Here is a 20,071-nt window from a genome sequence, read left to right as displayed (position 1 = left end):
CTCTTGTCTTTGTGAGCATGCGCTGCGTCACTCACCAGGACCTTGTGTCGACCCGTCAGGTTGGGCGACTCGCAGAGCAGCTGGGTCTCTGACACTGTTAACATGCAGGGCTTCTCTCCAATAAGAACAGTGTAGTTCAGCTTTCCATTTCCACTAATGGTTGGAGGAAGGAAGTTTCGCCCCTGCAGGAAGAATTCATGCATCATTACACTAAGTGTTGTGTTGTATAAGGGAGGGGTAGGAGAGTTACTTCTAACTGAAATTCATAAACTTACAATCAACAAATGCAGATTGTAAGTGCAGTAAGTGTGCGCACTACCTATCCTCGTACCTTTAGTATAATGGGGGATCCAGGTTTGAGCTCCAGCACTCCAGACACACTGAGTGGTTCAAACTCAGGATTGGGGTAATAGATGAAGTTGGTGTTGTTGAGCGCCATCAGAGACATGACGTCGTCCAGTTTAAAGCCAAACTCGGTCGGCCTCGCAGACGCCTCTTGCTGCCTGGCCAGACTGATGGGCAGATCAGGGGCCTGGCACAGCATGGATGTGGGGCTGAGCACCTGGCACAACTGGCATTGAACAGAGAGAGAGAGAGAGAAGTTATACTTGCGAGTAAACATATCTTCTGCAAATGATATGAGTGCTTTGTGGAAGCAGAGAAAAGTTGTAAATTGACACAAAAATGCAATTAACATGCAGAAAATGATGCTTCTTTTTGTTATTTGCTGTGGATTTTGGGAGGTGTTGTGGTGCTGTTAGGATATCGTGAGCAATTATGCATCTGTCTACATTGTAGACTCTACAATGTGCACAGATGCATAATGTAGACTCCACATCATACCTCACAATCACATTAGAAGATGTTCCTTATTACCTCACTCGTGCCTTTTAGCAACTAGAGCTCTGACAAAATAGCACTTGAACGTGCACCTACATAACTACCGGTATATGCCAAGTTAGTGCGAATCTTTTATTTCACAGGTTTACATTCCAAGAAGGCAACTGGAGACGCAATTCAAACTGGAAGCTCCATTTGGAAAAGTACAAAGCAGAACCTGTTGAAGTATTTTTCTCAAAGAAAGCCACCAAATGAGGTGCAGTTAGAGATCGTGCGCCGTCTCACCACTATCTGGCTTTGATGTGTGAAGATTCAGGAGCGATAACTAGGTCTTACCCTTCCTTCATTTCCCTCCAGAAATCACCTCCACCCTCTCATCACTTCCTTACTCCCTGTACAGTTATTCTTCTCTGTGATCTTTTAGTCTCTCTTTGACACATTCTTATTCTAACTCATCGTTCTCTCTACCCCTTTACTGCTCAATCATAGGGTCTCATACATATTTTTCCAGTGTGTTATCTCACTCTAGTATTGCTGTTCTTCATCTTTGCCCCTGTCTTTCTTTTGCCTCTTTATTCTGTCTTTATTCACATTTAGTCCGCTTTTATACACAAGAGCATTGTCCGATCTGTCATTGTCATGCCCTTCAATATCCCTCTAATGTCTCCATTCCTCTTTGTCTGTCGGGGCTTTGACAAATCAACAGCCAACACCGGTCTCATTTCCAGACATTTCCGTCTCATTCACAGACATTTCCACGGTAACCTCTGCCATGCGGCCACTCAAACTACTGCCCGTCACTCTAATTGGCTCCTTGAACATAAAACTTGACTAATCATGGAAGGTCATCGGGACATCTCTAACGGGTATCCTGCACTGCTGCATGCAGCGAGGTAAAAAAAAAAAGAAAAAAAAGAGAGACTCCTCTGTGCACAAATGCTGCTTGAACGTTTTTTGTTTTCCTCACATTCAGTGCAAAAACTGAGCTGTGTACGAAAGTGAGAGTGAGCAACACATGTCTGCACATCTCAGTCATGTTTGTTCAAAGTGCGAGCTGCCTGCCCGGTGGCTGGAGACACAATGCCCAGTGCAGACATATGTGAGCACAGATGTTAAACGTGGTGCAAGCTCATGCTCAAATGGACCATGAAGATAGCATTACCGCCTTTTGTTACTCCCTCTTCTTTCAATCAGACCACAGAGACCCTTGTATGGCTTTATCTATCCTCCCCTGGGTAAAAGGGTGAATAGAGGGTAGAAGAATTTGATGAGGGCCGATCACTGTGGTTTTTAGTTCGGTGTCAAAACGCCTCTATTGTTACAAAGGTGTGGAGAGGAATTACATCATTCTCTATGAATTCAATTGTTGATCTTCACTATGTCTTCCAGTGTTTTACTTGACCCATTTACCTCAAAGTGGCACTGAAGCATTTAGTCATGCTCTGGAAAAAAAGAAAATGACTTTGAATCTTACTGTGGGCCTTTTTCTATCCGACCGGCTGACAAGGGAAGTTAGGGACTTAGAAACACTGGTGTGGTGGTAAAGTTATTTCACTGACTCCTTCAGGTATATGACCTTGGATTGATTTTTCACCGAGATGAAGCACAAGGGCTCTTCTTCAATCATCCACATTGTTTGTGTGCGCGATCACTTACATTGAAGGCTTCTTGATTGTTGTATTTGGCTCTGATGAGGGGGGTCTGAATGATGTCCAGGTTTGTTCCCGTCACTGTCACTGGGGTATATCCACTGAGGGAGAGGGAGGCAATTGACAACAAGGTTCAAAAGGATAGCTCAGATTGTTGTGAGAGTGATATACATTACTTACTGGGAACAATATTGATACTCTGACATTTTTTTCATACATAGGCACCTGCTTTGATGGGATATTCTCCATCTACAGAATCCATAACACCCGTCAATATCAATTAGCATTGAGTAACATGCAAGCTTTTGTCCAAACAAGTGAAACATACCTGTAGATGCTCCACTCCGGCTCGATCTTGGTGATGGTGGGGTCTTCCACATACTCAAACCGCAGGTCTTTCTGGAGGTGAGCCTTGTCTATGCTCACAGACACAGACACGTTTCCACAGCCGTGCAGGGAAGCGTGAGTGCTGCAGGCGAGCCACTGGCCACCCCTCCTGAAGTGATGACAGGATGATGAAGACTGGTTGTTAGTCACAGTCTACCAATAGAATTGTATCCAACAGTATATTACACTGTGTAGAAACTCAGGAGTCATCTCTCCAGCTGTTTATCACTGTCGCTGGAGACTACTAAATCATTAAAAATACAATATCAATTTAATATTAAAGATGGTTGAGTGGTTGCTTAAGTGGACATGGATAGATAGTTTATTGACTGAGCATGGGATTGGACATTGATCAGTGGTAGCTGGTGGATTACAATATGTCTTTTCTCAAATCCCATTGAAAAAAAAAACTACTAAGCAAAATATCCACCAATGCTAAATATTAGATGGAAGTTTCATGATTACAGAAACTACACGGCATTCCTTGATCGCCACCATTTTTTTTCTCCAAGGACATTTAATTACTGTCAGTTTATGTTGGGAAAGAAAATGATCTAGCAAAGATGAGACCTGTCAGAGGGGGTTTACTCCCTGCAGTTTGATTAACGCGGGCTTTGACTGAGGTTTTAATTGACTGTTTAAGTGTGATTGGCAGGATCAGCTCTGGATTACTCCCTACTAACTTCACATAAGTGCACGGCTGGTCTTTAAACATGATTGACACGTTGCTCCCAGCGTCAAGGTGGCTGCCGGTGATGTTGACAATGGTTCCGCCGGAGACCGGCCCTCGACTGGGCTTGAGGTTGATAATCCTCGGGATCTGGAGAAAGGGATTGTACAGTCACAAGTCGGTCAGAGGGTGAAATCAAGGTGAATAAATGATGCGTAACGGGGATAGTTTAGTGCTAAACAATCAATAAATAAAGGTTAAAGAAGTTCAATGAAGGTAAACCGGACTCATGCAGTATTTAATGTAAGGGGCAACATAAGAAATCCTGGTGAGCAGGTGATAAATACAAGAGGCAGAAAAGTCTGTCCTCATATCGAACTAAAGAAATCCTGTTTAATTTAATGAAACAATAGACAATGTCTCTATTATTAGCCCAGTTAACATAAACACCCTTCCTACAGCACTAATAGGCAAAGCATTTTCTAAAATTAGAAGTTTAGACACAAATTCAAGAAATGTATGATTAGTCAACCTGTTTGTTTTAATGAGCTGCCGGCTCCAGAGAGAAATCTACTGAACATTCTTAGCTAAATACGCCTTTGAGTCTTAGTATATACCTGCACTCACTAATCCCACTTGCATACACTATACTGTGGTGGAAAGCTTTGGCACAGCAGCAACTGATGTATTCCACTGGAAGCTGGGCATAGAGTAAATCCTCCTTCAACTCATTTGGCCTTCTTATAATCTCATCTCCAGCCTGCTGCGTGCTGTGACATCTAGACCTAACATCATATAATCCTGTACAGAGACCCCGTTGAGAAATACAACTCAGCCAGCGCCTATTAATGGATGGCAGTAAAACTGATAAACTCCATAAAACGAGTACGCAATGGCAACAACTGCAAATATGTCTCTGTGTTTGCGAGTGATGCTGATAAACTGCGTGCAGAGCGGGTTTTGAAAGAACCCAGAAAGTGTGTTAAGCATGTGTTTGTTTTTTTTACGTGTTCATGTCAGAGTATTTATAACCAGAAGTGTTTCTTCCTAATTCTGCACTCATTAGTGACTGACTGACAATCGTGTCTCACCGCTGATACACGCATGAGAAATGCTGGGAGGGAGAAGCTGGGTCAGAAGCACAGTGCGTCGGATCACAGACAACACATGTACGTCTAGTATTCATGCAGTAGGCGAGAACACGGATCAACGAGCAGCAAGAGTGCGACATGTACAGCATGTGGCCCTTCTTGCTTATGGACAAAAGTACCGTATACAACAATCAATCAGTCTTCTCAACCATCAAATCAATTCACCGCAAATCCAATGAAGACACACAGACCATGTATTTTCACTTTGACGAAGTCATTTTCAAAACGAAAATGTTCATGATAATAAAGAATGATCGAAGATTAAAAGGGTCGACTCACCACAAAGTAGTAGTACTTGGAGGACTTTGCCATGAATTCTGGTCTGCACTCTCCAACCCCGACGCAGACCTGCACATTCCCCGTATACTGGCTCTTCTCTGCTTTACCCATCTCACACACAATCCTGTTAACACACAGGTGCATGGTTGTGAGATATGCAGGAAAAAAGAGAACATATGGAAATGCATGTGCAGACACCCTCGAATGTATATGACGCACATTAAAGAGCCATTTTAAAAACACTGCAGCAGTTCGCCCTACCAGCAAATGCTGAGCAGACTTAAACCTGTTAAAACCTAAATAAAACTATGCATTATTTGGCAGCGACTTCACCTTTCGCACACAACCAACCTGTGGGAGAAAAAGGAAAAAGTCTCTATCCTTTTACACATGACCTTAAATACAGCTACCTCTTCTGCTGGGTCAGCATTTGCTTAGAAAGTGCTGGCACACAACTTACTTTCATTGCAGAAGAAGCCCTGGCTCTGGCGATAAGCCAACTTTAAACTAGTTTAAAATAATTTGACAGACGGCCTCTGTCAGGAACCAAAGCGCTGGATTAAATTCAAAAGCCATGTGACCTTCTGAACTTTTTTAAAATGATTATGGGAATGTGTGTGCTTATATGTGTGTAATTTGAAATGTGTGCTAATATGAAACATGGCTTGTTCTCGTTTGCACACAGCAGCAGATCCACATTAACTGAAGGGTCTTGTACTACATGTGACTTAAAGTTACATCAAACTCTAATTGCCTTGTGGTCTAGGGATTAAGCTAATTTAGCATTAGTTAACCGATAATATAGTCTTTGTCTCTCTTTTCCTCGCACACCTTTCTTGCTGCATTACACACAGACACTCACACTCGCACACACCCGGAGGTGAGTAGTCTGACTGATCGGTCGGTCAGGCTGACTGATTCGGGCTCCGTCGTGTGGGGAACACCGGTAACATAGTGTTGCAGGATCTGTGTGTGACTCAAGGGTCTTTTCCCTGTCGGGCATGCAGTGCTCAGCTGTGGTCACAGTGCTTTCAACAGGAATATGGCACGTGAAAGGAGAACACAAACACAAGGCTGAATTCAGAATTGAGCTTTGCTGCTCTTCCAAAATATAGTTTAAATCCTCCCTGTGGTTCCAGTGCATCTATACATGCTTTCATTCATAGATGTTATGTACAGTTTAGTTGAACTAATGTCGAATTACTGTACAACAAAGCTCATTAAGACCTGCAGATATGGGTATATTTGCCGTTTTCAACTGGCGGCTGACTAAATGAGGATTTGCTGTTCATCATGTTGTGCTGTCAACGTTCTATATTCAGTCATCAATATGACATGTGACTTACTGTTCAGCAGGTATGTAGCCCTCCCGTATGGGGGTGCAGTCCACTTCGGCCACCTTCACGTTATCCTGAATCTCTCTGAAGTCCAGTCCCAGGTTCTCACCACGGATCGTCACGAGTGTGCCGCCCTCCCTGGGACCCCGCAGAGGTGTGATCTGTTAAAAGTAAGATCTGGATCAATGTTTTGTTTTGTTTTCTAAGAAACAAGTGGTGGTTAGTTGCACAAGGCATTGCACAAGATTATTTAAAAGAAAATTGACATACTTTGGAGATAGCAAATGACATCAATACTGTGTTGAGCCGCATACTTTCTAGACTCAAAATGAATTGGGAAACATAAAAAAAAGCTATTTTAATGTATTTACACAGTCTGTTTCTATGTTATATCTCCATTAGCTGCAATATGTCTCTTAACCACATTTCCGTACTTTAAAGACCACTATTTTATTTTAAATTACAACTTCATTTGTAACTCATCTGAAATTAGTGTGTCAAACAATTACGAGCTCCGTGACATTCACAGCATATTCACATTATGAGAGCGAGAGAGAAGAAGAAATTCTGAATGTTTTTGTTAATTTGAATGGACGTTAACTAACGTCTGATAATGAACACTTTTAATGATATTGCAGTCAAAATGCTAACTTCCCAAATGGTGCGAGATAAAGAATATTAGTGGTTTGCCAGTAAAAATGCAGCGTTCCGACTTCCTCGTGTGAAACCACAGTATGGACGAAGGCTCTTTGCAACACAGGCTGCTCAGGTGTAGAGGGAGAAACAGGTGAAGTATGATAGCAAAGCATTCAAATGTAATGTTTTCAAATAATTTCTTTGGGGAATAATGTTCCCCAAACAAATGTGTAACTCCGAAAAAAAGAAAAGACTGGGCCAAAGGGTGAAGGGACGGCTGCAGAAGGGAGACAATAAACGACAAAATAACAACTCCAGTGACAGCTGAGGGGTCAAGTCTTAGGGGTCAAGGGATTGTCATTTCTCAATACTGTATTCAGTGAAAACCACAACAATATATTATATGGGATTAACTTAATACTCTGTATTGGGTGACATCTTTGCAGTAATCACAGTGTCCTTTGATTTATGAGCAGCATCTCTCATTGTTGATGAGGCGGTTCTCACATCCATCAACGCTTTACTCACACAATTACTTTTTGGCCAGTGAGTGTGTCTCAGGCCGGCTCACCAGATGGATGGATGTTAAGAGTCGGACCCAGAATAGTCGGTTTCTATCTGTCTCTTGTCAAATAGAAGTCCTCCATGCTGCAGAAAGCCTTTAATGGTGCTGTGTCACCATCCCCCCTGAAAAAGAGTGATTCCCGAGGATTTTCACATGGGGCCGAGATTGTTTCTCTGCTTGGTTTGCGGTTGGCGGCGTGACCCCCTGCGGCGTGCACAGGTAGAGGGCTGAGTGAGTGTTAGTGCTTCATCTTATGGCTGGAAGCTCCTGCTTGTTGTGGTATGATACTCCTAAAGTTACAACCATCAAACTATTTTAATTTTCCTTTTTCTCAAAGAAGTGAACTGATACAAACTCAAGTATCCGGGCTTGAAAGGAACTAACCAATCGAATGACAGAGGCGAGCTCAAGCCAGGTCATGCACAACACAAGTCCTGTGGCAGCCATGTGGGAGATACCGTAATAGTATGCTTCAATGTCTCTGATTAATAAGGCTCCCTACTGATATCTTAATGAAAAAAAAGGGGCCAACAGGGAACAGGGCGACAATACATGCAATTAAAAAGATTGCGAACAATGCACCGAGGCTCTCCATTTATTAGCAAATATGGAGGCTGGAGAGGGACAAAGAGTTAAAGAGGAGTTGTGAAGGAGAAGGAAGAAGCAAAAGAATGAAAGAGGGAGAGACGCAATGAGGCGTTGATTAGATTTGTGACTTTGACAAGATAATTGACGGTTGGGCAGAGGCAAACACTTAATCACTTCTCTTGCTCTCTCCCTTTCTCTTTCCATCTTTCTGTTCGAGTCTCTCCCTCTCATATTGTTGATGGGAGATGTCATTATAATGAAGCGTATTAGAATGCATTAGAGTCCTGGTCGTCTTGGAAAAGTCCTCACTCCTCACCCGCTGACAGTTTTTATGGGAGACGTGAGAAGGCTGCAATATGTCCTGGCTGCAGCCTCAGGGATGAGGAACACAGGGACGATGTCTGTGCTGGAGCTCGGGGGGTGAAGACGAGCAGGGGGGAGGAGGTGCACTTTATTAATCCAGACTCCTTTAATAATGAGCTCGAAAAGGGACAACATATGCGTTCCTATCTTCTCATCACCTTCCTCAAGAGCATTGCAGAGGTAAAACGATCACGGTCGGGATCTGTGAGTCGATGAGAAGGCAGTAAAGTCCCCTGTTTTTCAGTCTCCGAAGATTTCACACTTTGTTCTTCGGTGTTGGACTATCCTTCTTTCTTTCGGAAAAAAAAAAAAAAGAGAAGCGAACTCTTCTGAAACCCATCAGGTTAACGTGATCCGTGGAGATTCAAGATTACCAGAAACAATGGGGTTTACGCTGCTGCTTTCAGTAAATCTCCACCAAGGTCGGCCACTTATCTGTATGCTGGTCTATGTCGGACGATGTAGAGAGAGGAGAGCGGACAGCTGAGAAGGGATTAACCTTCCATTCCTGCATCCCTCGCCCCTCTCTCTGTCCAAACCTATCACTCCCCAGGACACCAAAAGGGATTCCCCTCTCTGTCTTTTTTATCCACGCTTTGCTTCACCCCTTCATCTCTAGTCAGCCGCCATCTGTTCTTTGCGCTGGTCCTAAGGAAAATGACGCGGAGAGGTCCTTTATATCCATCATGAGGATACAGGGAGGCTGTAGGGGTATTCTTCCACTCCTTCAGCATGATTCACATGACTCTATTCTGGCTCGGTCCACCCATCCGTCACCACCTCTCCTTCATGTAAACCCAATCCATCCTCCTCCAGGCGTCCTTCCATCCATCTTTCCTTTGCATCCTCTTATCCTTCATCTCGCTGACCCTTCACCCTTGCGCCGTTGCCCCTCTTAAATGTCTTGCACAGGTCAAGTCCATTTGCCTCACACGGTGTCTGTGGTTATCAGGAGCACCCGGGGGGGTTACGTGGGGGTTTATGTGACTCTGTGCAGAGTTGATTGATAACTAGCAAGAAGGAGGATGATTTGTCTCTTTCAAGGTCTTATATGGACAGTCCTTGTGTTGTATGTTCACATTGGAAATCGCAACTCCTAGTTGTAAGAATAAACATTTAAAAAAAAAGGCCTCTTCTCAGGATTTATGTTGATGTAAATCTGGTACATCGTTATCATTCAAACCTCTGACGAGAGATACTGAACTGCATTTAAAAAAAAAAGGTGTAACACATATTGTTCCCCCCAAATGCTGAATGTCAGACTGAATACATACCGGTGAATCCGCCTCTTCCATTGAGTTGAAATCTTCCAAGCAGAAGGCATTAATGTCGGCATAGCTTGGCCTGCGTGGATGCTGATGTGTAAAGTTTGTACTGAATGCATGGACGTATGTGCACACTAACGCATCAGTGCCCCCGTGTGTGTCCCACCTGTGTGATCCTTGGGTGGGTGCACTTGCTGTTGATGCCGTTGTGCTCCAGCCACTGGTTCTCGGGGTGGGGGCAGTGTTGCTTCAGTGTGCAGCGGTTCTCTCCTTTGCACCAAACGCATCCGAACAGTGGGTCCGCCTTCAGACACAAGCCACAGCTTCCACGCTGGGCGTCGCACTTGTACAGATGGACTGCGCGAGAGGGAGGAAAGAGATAGAGATAGAGAGAAGGAGGGAAGGAAAACAAAGAGGAGGCGGGAGAGATGAGGGCCGAGGGGAAAAAGAGTGGTTAACTCATGAGAACAACCTTTGTAAAAATCATTACAGAACAGCAAAAGCATGCAAGTGTATTGAGAGCAAAGGCCTCTAAAATGATGGACACCTTAACACTTCAAAATACACATTAACAAAAAATCTGGGTTGTTTACCCAAATCTCTCAATGTCTGTCTGCGTCAATTTGAATATGCAAACAACAAACTGAACACTTTGAGAGCAGCATTCATTGATATCTTTGTCTCATTATTTCTACATCCATCATCATCATCATTATAAACTCTCTCTGTCTCCGAGTTACCTCTACTGTTTTGGCTCTCGCCGCTGCTCATTCACCACACATTTAACATATTATCTCCATGACAACGGGCGAGCCATTTTCTTTTTAATTGCCATTAGGTACATGTGTGATCTGTCCATCAAATGTGGACAGGATCAGGTTTCTCCACAGACATACAAAGTTCAAGCATCTCTCTCTCTCCTTAACTTTAGTTGCATTTTTAATTTTACGCTTCTGCTCAAGGATATGCTTTGTATTTGACTCAGACACACACACACAATCATAAAACACACAAATACGATACAAACTTTGCCTTACAGCACCGTGTCATGTTGGCATATCATCCATATTTTAACAATATGTTTCTAATGCCTGACTCGAGCTCCCTTAGGTCAACATGAGTTGTTTTCCTGTCAGAGAACTACAACCCCCAGCATGCTGCTGTTTCCCTGCCCCAGCATGGATCACTCAGTGTGGTGGTGCTCACTGGTGGATCGCCAGTGGCCAAACTGGATCAAACTATGCAGCAGAAGGCTAAAAGCTTATGAATTCAGCACTGAGCTATCATTCCACACACAGCATAGTGGACAGAAATACATTACAGGCATATATATATATATATATATATATATATATATATATATACTATGTGTGTGTTGTATGTTCTCTCTGTAAATCTAGCATCTAGCCTGCAATAATCATGTAGCTTTGCTTATTATAGTAATCATTGTATCTGTAATATTTATTGTTATTGGTTACATGTAGGAAATGTCATTTGGAGAGTTGGGACGGTGACGGTGACGTGCAGGACAGACACACAGACCAGTGGAGAGAGACAGAAAGGAAAGAGTAAAGGATGTGTTAAAGTTAACCACTCAACATGGCAACATCAGGGGATGGATGCTGCACCTCAGAAAACCGCCCGCCTGTTGCCATGGAGACCGGCTCCAAGGGCAACAATGGGAAAGCAGCAGCTTTACTGTGTGTTTGTGTATATGTGTGTGTGTGTGTATGTGTGTTTAAATGAGAGTTTATAGGAGACTGTGTCAACTGAATGTGTGCAGAAGCGCTGTGAAAAAACTGATATGGATTCACAAGTGTGTGTGTGTGTGTGTGTGTGTGTGTGTGTGTGTGTGTGTGTGTGTGTGTGTCTGTGCGTGTGTGCGCACGCCTGTGCACGCTCACCTTTGTTGTGGGCGGGGTTGTCAATGCTGAAATCTCCGTTCCAGATGACGGTCAGCTCCACGGGTAGACTGCTCATCTCCATCCCATCATAGAAATACTATCACCATGGCAACCAGAGAGGGAAAGAAGAAGAGACGGGGGAAGAGAATATGAGAGAGAGAGAGAAAAGGTTGAGCTACTTTAAACTGTCTATCATCTCCAAGTCCAAAAGGCTCCGGTGTAACAATCCTCCTGTGAGTGTAAAATGCATCATCAACAGGTGGCTGTAGAAACACTGCATTCCCGAACACAACATACACACCAGAGAGCGTTCAAAGACCAGATTACTTTCCATTTGATTCTGTAACACGTGGAGCGTTGGGCGCTAGAATCATAATTTTCCACTAAATTACAGTTTCCTGCCTGAACTGCTCAATCAAAGTACAATACACACACACACACACACACACACACACACACACACACACACACACACACACAACCAGTGATGAAGACAGACAGGAAGATGAGATGTTATTGTATCAACAGACGATTAGCATCAAAACCAGTATAAAGCCCTCTCCATGCTAGCCTTTCATGTCAATGCATTATTCAGTCAGTGAATGGAGCATGATCGCAGGGAAGGCGGTACAGGAGAGACAAAGTCAGGCTCTTGTCTCCTCTACAGGCGAGCTACCAGAGGAAAAACATGTGAGTGCGTGTGTGTGTGTGTGTGGGGCTGCACGTGTGTGCTAGAGATTGAAAAGACATGACCACTTTTATGGGCAAACTTTATAGAAATGGGGCGTTTTTATAGAGATTGTGTTAGTGTGCGGTGGTCAATGATGAAGCTGCCAGTAAAATACGCACACAGGCACACACTCGCTCTCACCGATGTGTTCTGGCACTGCACGGAGGAGCTGTTGAAACGCAAGGCGGGAACTCGGTGCTCGTTTCCCTGGATGGTCAGCAGACACTCGTACCCCCTCTGTCCAGACTGCGGCTGGGGGAGGTTCTTCGCCCGTAGCGTGATGGGCTTCACCACGTTGACCGGCACCAGGATCCGATCTGCAGGCAGCAACTGGGGACACCCCTGAAAGAGAGACACAAAGAAAGGGAGGGGACAGTGTGTTACTTTGGGTTTTGCTATCCGGTTTAATGGATAATTGAGCTCCTGCAATGTCATTTTGTTGAAGTGCAGTTTGCCTGTCACTTGAGGCGCACAGTGAAGCACACGACTCTCCTGAATGGATTTGAATGGAAGAAAGGGATAAATATGTGTTCTGCTAAACTATAATTACCTTTATGTTGCAGAATTGTCTTTGTTTTTAGTTTGAGCACATGCTCTCGTATGTCGTCAGTGATAATAAAGTAAAGAACAGTTTATATATGGTGGTTTCATTATTTTTTTTTACGTTGAACCCATATATTTTTCACATTAAATTGATATGAACATGACCAGGTTAACATGTTCAATCTATTCAGGGACACAGAGGATGGTTGCTAATTGTGCTAGCATTATTCCTACAACATAACTGACATAAGGTGTACTGTAGTCACAGAACAATCAACACTCTCATTGTGTAGCAGACCACCCAGTACTTCAACATTCCTTTAATTAAATGAAATAGCATCTCCAGCATGCGCCGCTTCCTGCGTGTTCCAGTGCTTTTATCGTGTTAGTTCCTGTTGGGTCGCGATCAGTCTCTTGGGGAGACGTTAAGGGCCAGCTGAGCTCAACAGGTACTCCACCGTCATCATCTACAGGATGGGAGCATCAGTGACTCCTTGAAATGATTTGTGTTTGTATGTTTGGTTGGTTGTGGTGTTTGTGTTTTTGTCCATGATAGAAAAGATGTCCGAATGAGGTTGATTTCTGCTTGTGCAGTACTTTGGAAAGAATGAAGGACAGAGAGAGGAGGAGAGGAGTCGCTTGGCAATTGGAGGTCTAAAATTAAGAGCCAATCAATTCAAGTGTTGCTGGCTATATATATAGAAAGCAGCTATGACTTGCCTGGAAGATGAAGAGGAGAGGAAAGAGGAGGAGAACAGGGGAGGGGAAGAGATGGACGAAGAAGAGAAAAGGAGACACGATCAGTGGAGGAGAGAGGGAACAAGTGAAAAGCAGCGGCAAGAACCGTGAAGTGACTGACAAGCAGAAGTGAAAGGTGAGGATGGCGGTAAAGGAGGGTAAAGATAGGAAATAGAAAACAGTATTTCTCTAAACTGTTTTGTGTTAAAGTTGAGGAGCGGTGAGAGAGAGAAAGAGAGAGAGAGAGAGAGAGTGAGAGAGAGAGAGAGAGAGAGAGAGAGAGAGAGCAAAAGAGGCAAAATGACAGAGAGGAACAACACAAGTACAGAGTGACTGAAAAATATTAAGCATATGCGACAGGAGGAGTGTTAGCATGTCAAAGAGGGAGAAAAGAAAGAGAGCAGATAAGGTGAGCCCCCGCATGGATGGAGCTGTGGGGGGAGTGAAGCATGGCGCACGTTGAACTGGGTGATAACACTTGTTTGAAGTTCATTAAAAGCCACTTGATTGGGTTAGGCTGAATGACTGACTGGATGGCTGAGTGGCGAGAGAGAGGGGAACGCTCTGTGACACTATTCACAAAGTCATTATAGATAAATGACAAACAGGGTGAGTGAGTTCAGTGGTGGATGGAGGAGGTGGCGCATGTGTGTTTGCTCTTCCAAATCTCATTTTCCGAAGAACGAAAGGGCTGTATTTGGAGTATGAAAACGAGTGGGAGAGCAAAGTGAGCCGCAATCCGTCTTTAATCACGTCTCTTCCAGTTAATACACATGAACAATAGGGACGATAAATGTGATCTGGTTTGTGGAAATGAAGGCATGGGAGGCACTGGAGTATGACTTAAGCTGAATCTTGAGGACACAGATCTACTCTGATAGTGGCACGCACACGCACGCACGCACACACACGCACACACACACACGCACACATAAAATAGACTAGAGCCTCGGAATACTATTACAGTAAAAGATGAACAGCCACAGTCAGACAGCATATCCTGCATCATTTGCCTTTATGACAACATGTCATGAAGATGGGAAACTTAAAAAAAAGCTAATCCAACAGCTGCTGACTACACACACACACACACACACACACACCAATTCATTAACACACCTTCCACTCACATCAGAGTGTTTTTACAGCTCAAACTACCTCCATGTGCAGCAGTCTCAGGTAAATATTGTGAGGTGACGACAGAAAAAACACACTCTTTCACACATAGACAAACAGGTTAATTCAAGGCCACTAACTAAAGTCATTTGCTTTGTAATTGTGTAGCAGGCTTTCCCCCGGTATGAGGGAAATGTCGAGTAAAAGCAGTCGGTGAAATCTTAATTCTCAGCCCTTTCCGAATTTTGTGCCGGAAGAAACGGCCAAATATAAAAGCGGGAAACAGATGCCTTAATTGCCTCGATGACAATGAAGAATTCCAAATGTGGCCAGGAATCCACAAACAAGCAAGTGTGTACGCTGTTGGTGTGGTGTGTTTTTGCTCCTACTTAGCTCACATTGTTCTGTTTGTATGTGTACATACACACTCAGACGCAACAATGTGACACACTGTGATTGTTGCCAGTAGTCCCTGAGGCCAAGTGGGCTTTCAGCGGTTTGAGCAAACACACGTGTGTCCTCGCTGGCGACTGACGCCGGCGGTGTTGGGAGCGATGCTCGGTTAAGATTCATGTCTACATTTAAGTTGATCTAACGTCAATGCATTTATTTCCACTCCCCCGCCCCCTCTCTCTCTCTCTCTTTCGGCCCACAACGACTCAAGTGCGATAAAAAGCAGGGGAGCAAATGCAAATCACAGACACATGCACACAAAACCACACATCGCACGGCCCCGTAACTGTGCACATATTCCAACTGGATTCAAATGTACAAATCCATCAGGCAGCACGCTGACTGCTTGTCTCCCACCAATAGAAGGACGATAATCCTCAAAAACCTTGTTACATTTAACCGAAACGATCTGCACCTGAGTGAGAAAAAGTGTTCGTTATTTGGGTGAAACTGAATAATTTTGTTTTCCTGGCAGAAGAATGAGATAACAGTTCTGTCAGTGGGAGGTGAGAGAGACCATAAAGTAGAGTCTAGATGTGAAGCTGACTAGTTTCTACATGTGTTCATGTGGGATCTTTGTGCGAAAGTCAGTGACAGCCCAACAGTGGTGTAATCAAGTACTTGCACCAAAGCACGAGAAAGAGAAACGTACCCGTCAACAGCATTACTCATCATAACCACATAATGAGCGCTGACTTCTCAAAACAAAGTTGCCGCCTCTCCTATTTGTTTTATCCATAAACCGTAAATCCTTCAGTCTTCTTCTCTCCATTGCTGACTCATTGTTTTCTCTGACCTCACCCCTGCTTCTCCATCACGCTCGTGCGTCGTCCCTCCCTCTCTCTCTAAACCCGGCCCGTTTTGTTCGGCCTATCCAACTCGCTGACCCTTCTCATTTCTCTCGTCAACTCCACTCTCCCCTTTCTTTCCTGACTTCTTTTCTTTCTCGGGGACCCACTTAGATCTGATAATTAGAGGCTGGTGGGAGGTGTGAAAGGTGGAGATAGGGAGAGTGACAGAGAGTGGGCAGCGGAGTGGGAACAGTGAATGTAAAAGCCCTTGGCGTAGTTTGAAGCAAGGGAGGAGGGAGGGTAAGAGCGAAAGAGAGAGGCCCATAATTATAGCAGTGTAAGGTGTGAAGATGAAGAGGATCTTCAGTTTTCATAAACTACACACACACACACACACACCTTGTGGTTACCAAGAGCTCCTCTTTACTGGCCTCTGTTTTATCATCTCCTTCAGAGCCTCGGGCAAAGACACTCTCCCGCTCTCTGTTCATTTTCCCTCCTGCCCTGCTGATCCTCACCTTGCTTCTATCCTTCCGTGCAGTTCTCACCTTAACTTTTTTCCTCCCTCTCCTCAGCCTGCATCTCTGTCCTTGCTCTTGAAGGGACATTGAAATGCATTGGAACTTGAGGTTTTCCTGTTGGTTTTGGCCATCATCGCTATTGGTTATGATAACGTTCTACTTGCTAAACAAATAAGTGTAACCGGGCAACACAGTCTTTATATGATAAACCAGATAGTAAATAAACAGTTTGGTCATATTATCTTTCTTTCTAACCAATAAAGTGCTGAAAGGTCAGTTATAATCCGTTACACACTATTACATTGACGGTAAGAACTTGGCTTGACCTTTTGAATCCGAGTGTTTTCTTCAAATATGTTGACCTAACCTGGAGGTTTGTTAAAAACCCGGCTGATCATTTGACTGAAAATTGTTTGAGATCCAAATGCCAGAGCAATTCGAGGTCTTTTTGAAGCTCTTCAATCTTTTACTCTTGGTATCATTTTTCATAATTTTCTTGCCACTTTGTGTACTTTTTTTATTCTCAGTTTTGAAATATCCATTTTGTCTTCACTCTGCAAATACTCATCTAACTCCTGTGTTCAATTCATAGACAAATTAATGTCATGCACAAGCTCCTCCGGTCCAATATTGGCAACTCACAGCTATTACTGCCTCTTTCATAAAATTGTGTTGCTCCCTTGATCAATACGTTCCTGGTAAATAAACTCTTCAGCATTGATCACCACAACGATGTACTAGGGGATGAAGATAAAATTGAGTAACATTAATATTTTTGGTGGGTTTTATATCTTTTTACCAGATGAATATTTCAACAAGAGACTTGGCAACAGCTTGAGCTCTGAACATGCTGCGTTTTAGACAGAAGTAGAAGAAAGCCTGTGCATCAGACAAAGAAAACAGGAAGTGTCCTCAGCTAGAAACAGTGATAAATATGCAGAACTGTTTATTGTGTAAGCAAGCACAGCCTATGTATTATAGAAATGCAACAGCACTTGGCCAGGAATAACTTTTGTCTATTTTCTGTATTCAGAGCAACCGAGTGAAACCGCATGCACGGTCTTTGTCAGTGAGTGAGCCTCATCAGAACGTCTAAGTCCTTGAGATGTGTGGAGGGCAAACCGGGACGTGGCCTTGGTTAATGTGCCAGCAGGCACACGTCTGATCCATGTGCCCATATCATTGCTGGCATGATTAAAAAGGCGCCCACTGTACGCCCCGGCATAGCTTTAACTCTGCCCTGCCATGCATACTAACAACAAGCTCAACCAGTCGGGAGATTTGCCTGGCCTCGATCATTTGCATAGCGTTAAGGGATTATTCAGATCACCGCCTGAAATCCCTTAATTGTAATAGTACACAAAAAGTCATCTGCAGCAGAAAGACATCGTCCCATTTCACGGGAGCAAAGTTGACTTGTTGCCTCCCGTGACATTTGGGAGAACGATTCCACGGATAGCCGTGCGTGTGCCTGCATGTTCTGAATCTTGGATGTGTGTTTAAATCATTAACTCAAAACGGCAAACCAAACAACCGGCAGCAATTACATGACCTAGGATTTAAGGGGTTAATTAAAAGCAAATTAAAAGTCATTTAGACCGCAGAACACCTGCTTCTTCTGCGGCGACGCGTCAGAAAAAGGGATGTTATTAATGTGCTAATACCAAATCCCCTCCCGCTTTATTTATGCTTTTCTTTTAGTCAGCAACACAATAGGAGAGGATTCACACATTATTATCCTCAGTCAATATTGACCACCAGCCCCTGAGTTAATTGGAAAAGTAAACCGGCAAAGTCTCGGTCTCGGGCCTGACTAAGCAGAAGGTTCAAAAGGATAATGGAAATTGTGGAAAAAAAATAAAATAATATTGTCGACGCAGGTTGAATGGCCCGGGGAGGGGGACATGGGTGGAATAACACAATTGAGAGCAGACTGCTCATCAAAGGAGCCAATCTGGCTAAGCTTGTCCCAGTCCGCCGTGCAGCGTCTGCCAACCCAGACATGAGCACTAGTGATCTTCGTCATAGCTCACCTCAGGGTAGGATTAGCAGGCCACTAACTCCCTGAAAACTACCGTGAGTTGACAGAGTACAGGCAGGCAAAAGATACACACATTTAGATACACACATACACACAGACGTACTGTACCCACAGGCTCACACATGCATAGGCCAAAACCCAAAGCCTTCTTTTACCTCCTCGCGCTGCGCTGAACGCCTGCTGCTGTGGCAGCGACTCTAAATCAGAGTGAGACCTCGCTCACCGGACGGGGAGTGGGCGGGTTATGGGCATCCGCTGACTGTTCCCCCGTCCAGTCGGTGGCTGGTGCTCTGCAGCAGAGCGGCGTAATTACGGCGGGTTCTGCTGCGACGGGAATAGAACCGGCTGCCAATACTATTGATAATTCAGACAGACTAAGCTGTCGCAGGGAATAGGGATGGGCAGGAGGAAATGGCTCCGTTTTATTAGTTTTCACTGGCCTTTGATGTGCAGTCGAGAGCGAGACATGCCAAGAGACTCATGCCAGATGGAAGCACTACAGCTGAAAGGTGTCTCAATCCTTTTAACATAACTCTTTTTACATGTGAAACCTAGATGGATGGCCATTAGTGTCACAGAGCCAAACCTTTTCCCCTCAATTTATTTCACCATGTTTTATTACTCGGTTGGCGCGATCCGAAAGAGGCCGGCTGAAGCCGAGCAGCGTTAAGAGACCACGATGGGATTCTTGGACATTGTCTCACTGGGCTACAGTTCAAATGCCTTTGAACCTACAGGCAGAGGTGCTGAGAGAAATGCTGGGCCTCCTGACAGCAGCTCAAGTGTCCATTGAGGGTATGACTCACCAAGCAATAACTCCAGGGAGGTTAGGGAACTGAATAATTCGGGTGTCCGTATAAATAAAACAAAAAGTGAATCAAATACACACTTTCATCGCCACCTCGAGCTTTGGACTCACCTCAGGCTTCTTGACTCGGCCCTCCTGGAAGGAACATGTGCGAGGGTCGTGGGTGCAGTCATGCCTGTATTTGCACCAGTGGCACTGGTAAGGACTGCTCACACATGACAGACATCTGAATGGAGAGCAGAGGGAAACCCGTGTTGTGAATTAGTATTGAACAGCAGCAAATCCGCTAGAGAACAAAAAGCTCAATATGCCTAGCTATTATTTATGTATACAATACAATTTCCAACAGTTTAAGAATCAATGGCAGCTTTTTAATCAATACGAAGGGATTAGTATTATGACAAGCTGTCTACTAGGGAGAAGTGCTCTGGAGAGCCAGAAGTAATAGACTTACGACTTGTGCACACTGCAGTTGTAGAAAACAAAACTGGTATTGGCGAATGCCAGGCCGGTCTCCTTGGACTTGAGATAGAGCTGCACAATCTGATGGTCACCTAGAGAAAATAGATTACAGTTCAAATGAATAGTTTGATGCTCAAAAGGTGGAGTGTTTTGTATTTAGGTATTGAAAATAAAAGAGAAAAAGAACGATAAGAGAGCCAAGAATTGCTTTTGTTTCAGAAGTCATGAAATCAA

At 44.1% G+C, this 20,071-nt stretch overlaps 1 protein-coding gene across 2 annotated transcripts in view; it reads right to left on the bottom strand.

Annotated features, from left to right (window-relative positions):
- The window catches only part of plxna4 (plexin A4), a 208,483-nt gene that overhangs the window by 32,640 nt on the left and 155,772 nt on the right, over positions 1 to 20,071 (bottom strand). For both annotated transcript variants that reach the window (XM_068585976.1, XM_068585977.1), the window contains exons 8-19: positions 19,830 to 19,929; positions 19,487 to 19,601; positions 12,506 to 12,706; positions 11,635 to 11,731; positions 9,897 to 10,087; positions 6,323 to 6,474; positions 4,977 to 5,100; positions 3,560 to 3,696; positions 2,818 to 2,985; positions 2,497 to 2,590; positions 332 to 571; positions 36 to 182 (exon numbers count right to left, since the gene is read on the bottom strand). In XM_068585976.1, coding sequence (XP_068442077.1) covers positions 36 to 182; positions 332 to 571; positions 2,497 to 2,590; positions 2,818 to 2,985; positions 3,560 to 3,696; positions 4,977 to 5,100; positions 6,323 to 6,474; positions 9,897 to 10,087; positions 11,635 to 11,731; positions 12,506 to 12,706; positions 19,487 to 19,601; positions 19,830 to 19,929 — 1,766 coding nt within the window. The remainder of the gene's footprint in view (positions 1 to 35; positions 183 to 331; positions 572 to 2,496; positions 2,591 to 2,817; positions 2,986 to 3,559; positions 3,697 to 4,976; positions 5,101 to 6,322; positions 6,475 to 9,896; positions 10,088 to 11,634; positions 11,732 to 12,505; positions 12,707 to 19,486; positions 19,602 to 19,829; positions 19,930 to 20,071) is intronic.

Source organism: Clinocottus analis, unplaced genomic scaffold (genome assembly GCF_023055335.1).
Source record: "Clinocottus analis isolate CAN_PGR_092001 unplaced genomic scaffold, fCliAna1.0.p SCAF_20, whole genome shotgun sequence".
In the NCBI taxonomy this organism is placed as follows: Eukaryota; Metazoa; Chordata; class Actinopteri; order Perciformes; family Cottidae; genus Clinocottus; species Clinocottus analis.
The sequence above is the reverse complement of the archived record's forward strand: the minus strand, read 5'-3'. Positions and strand labels throughout refer to the sequence as shown.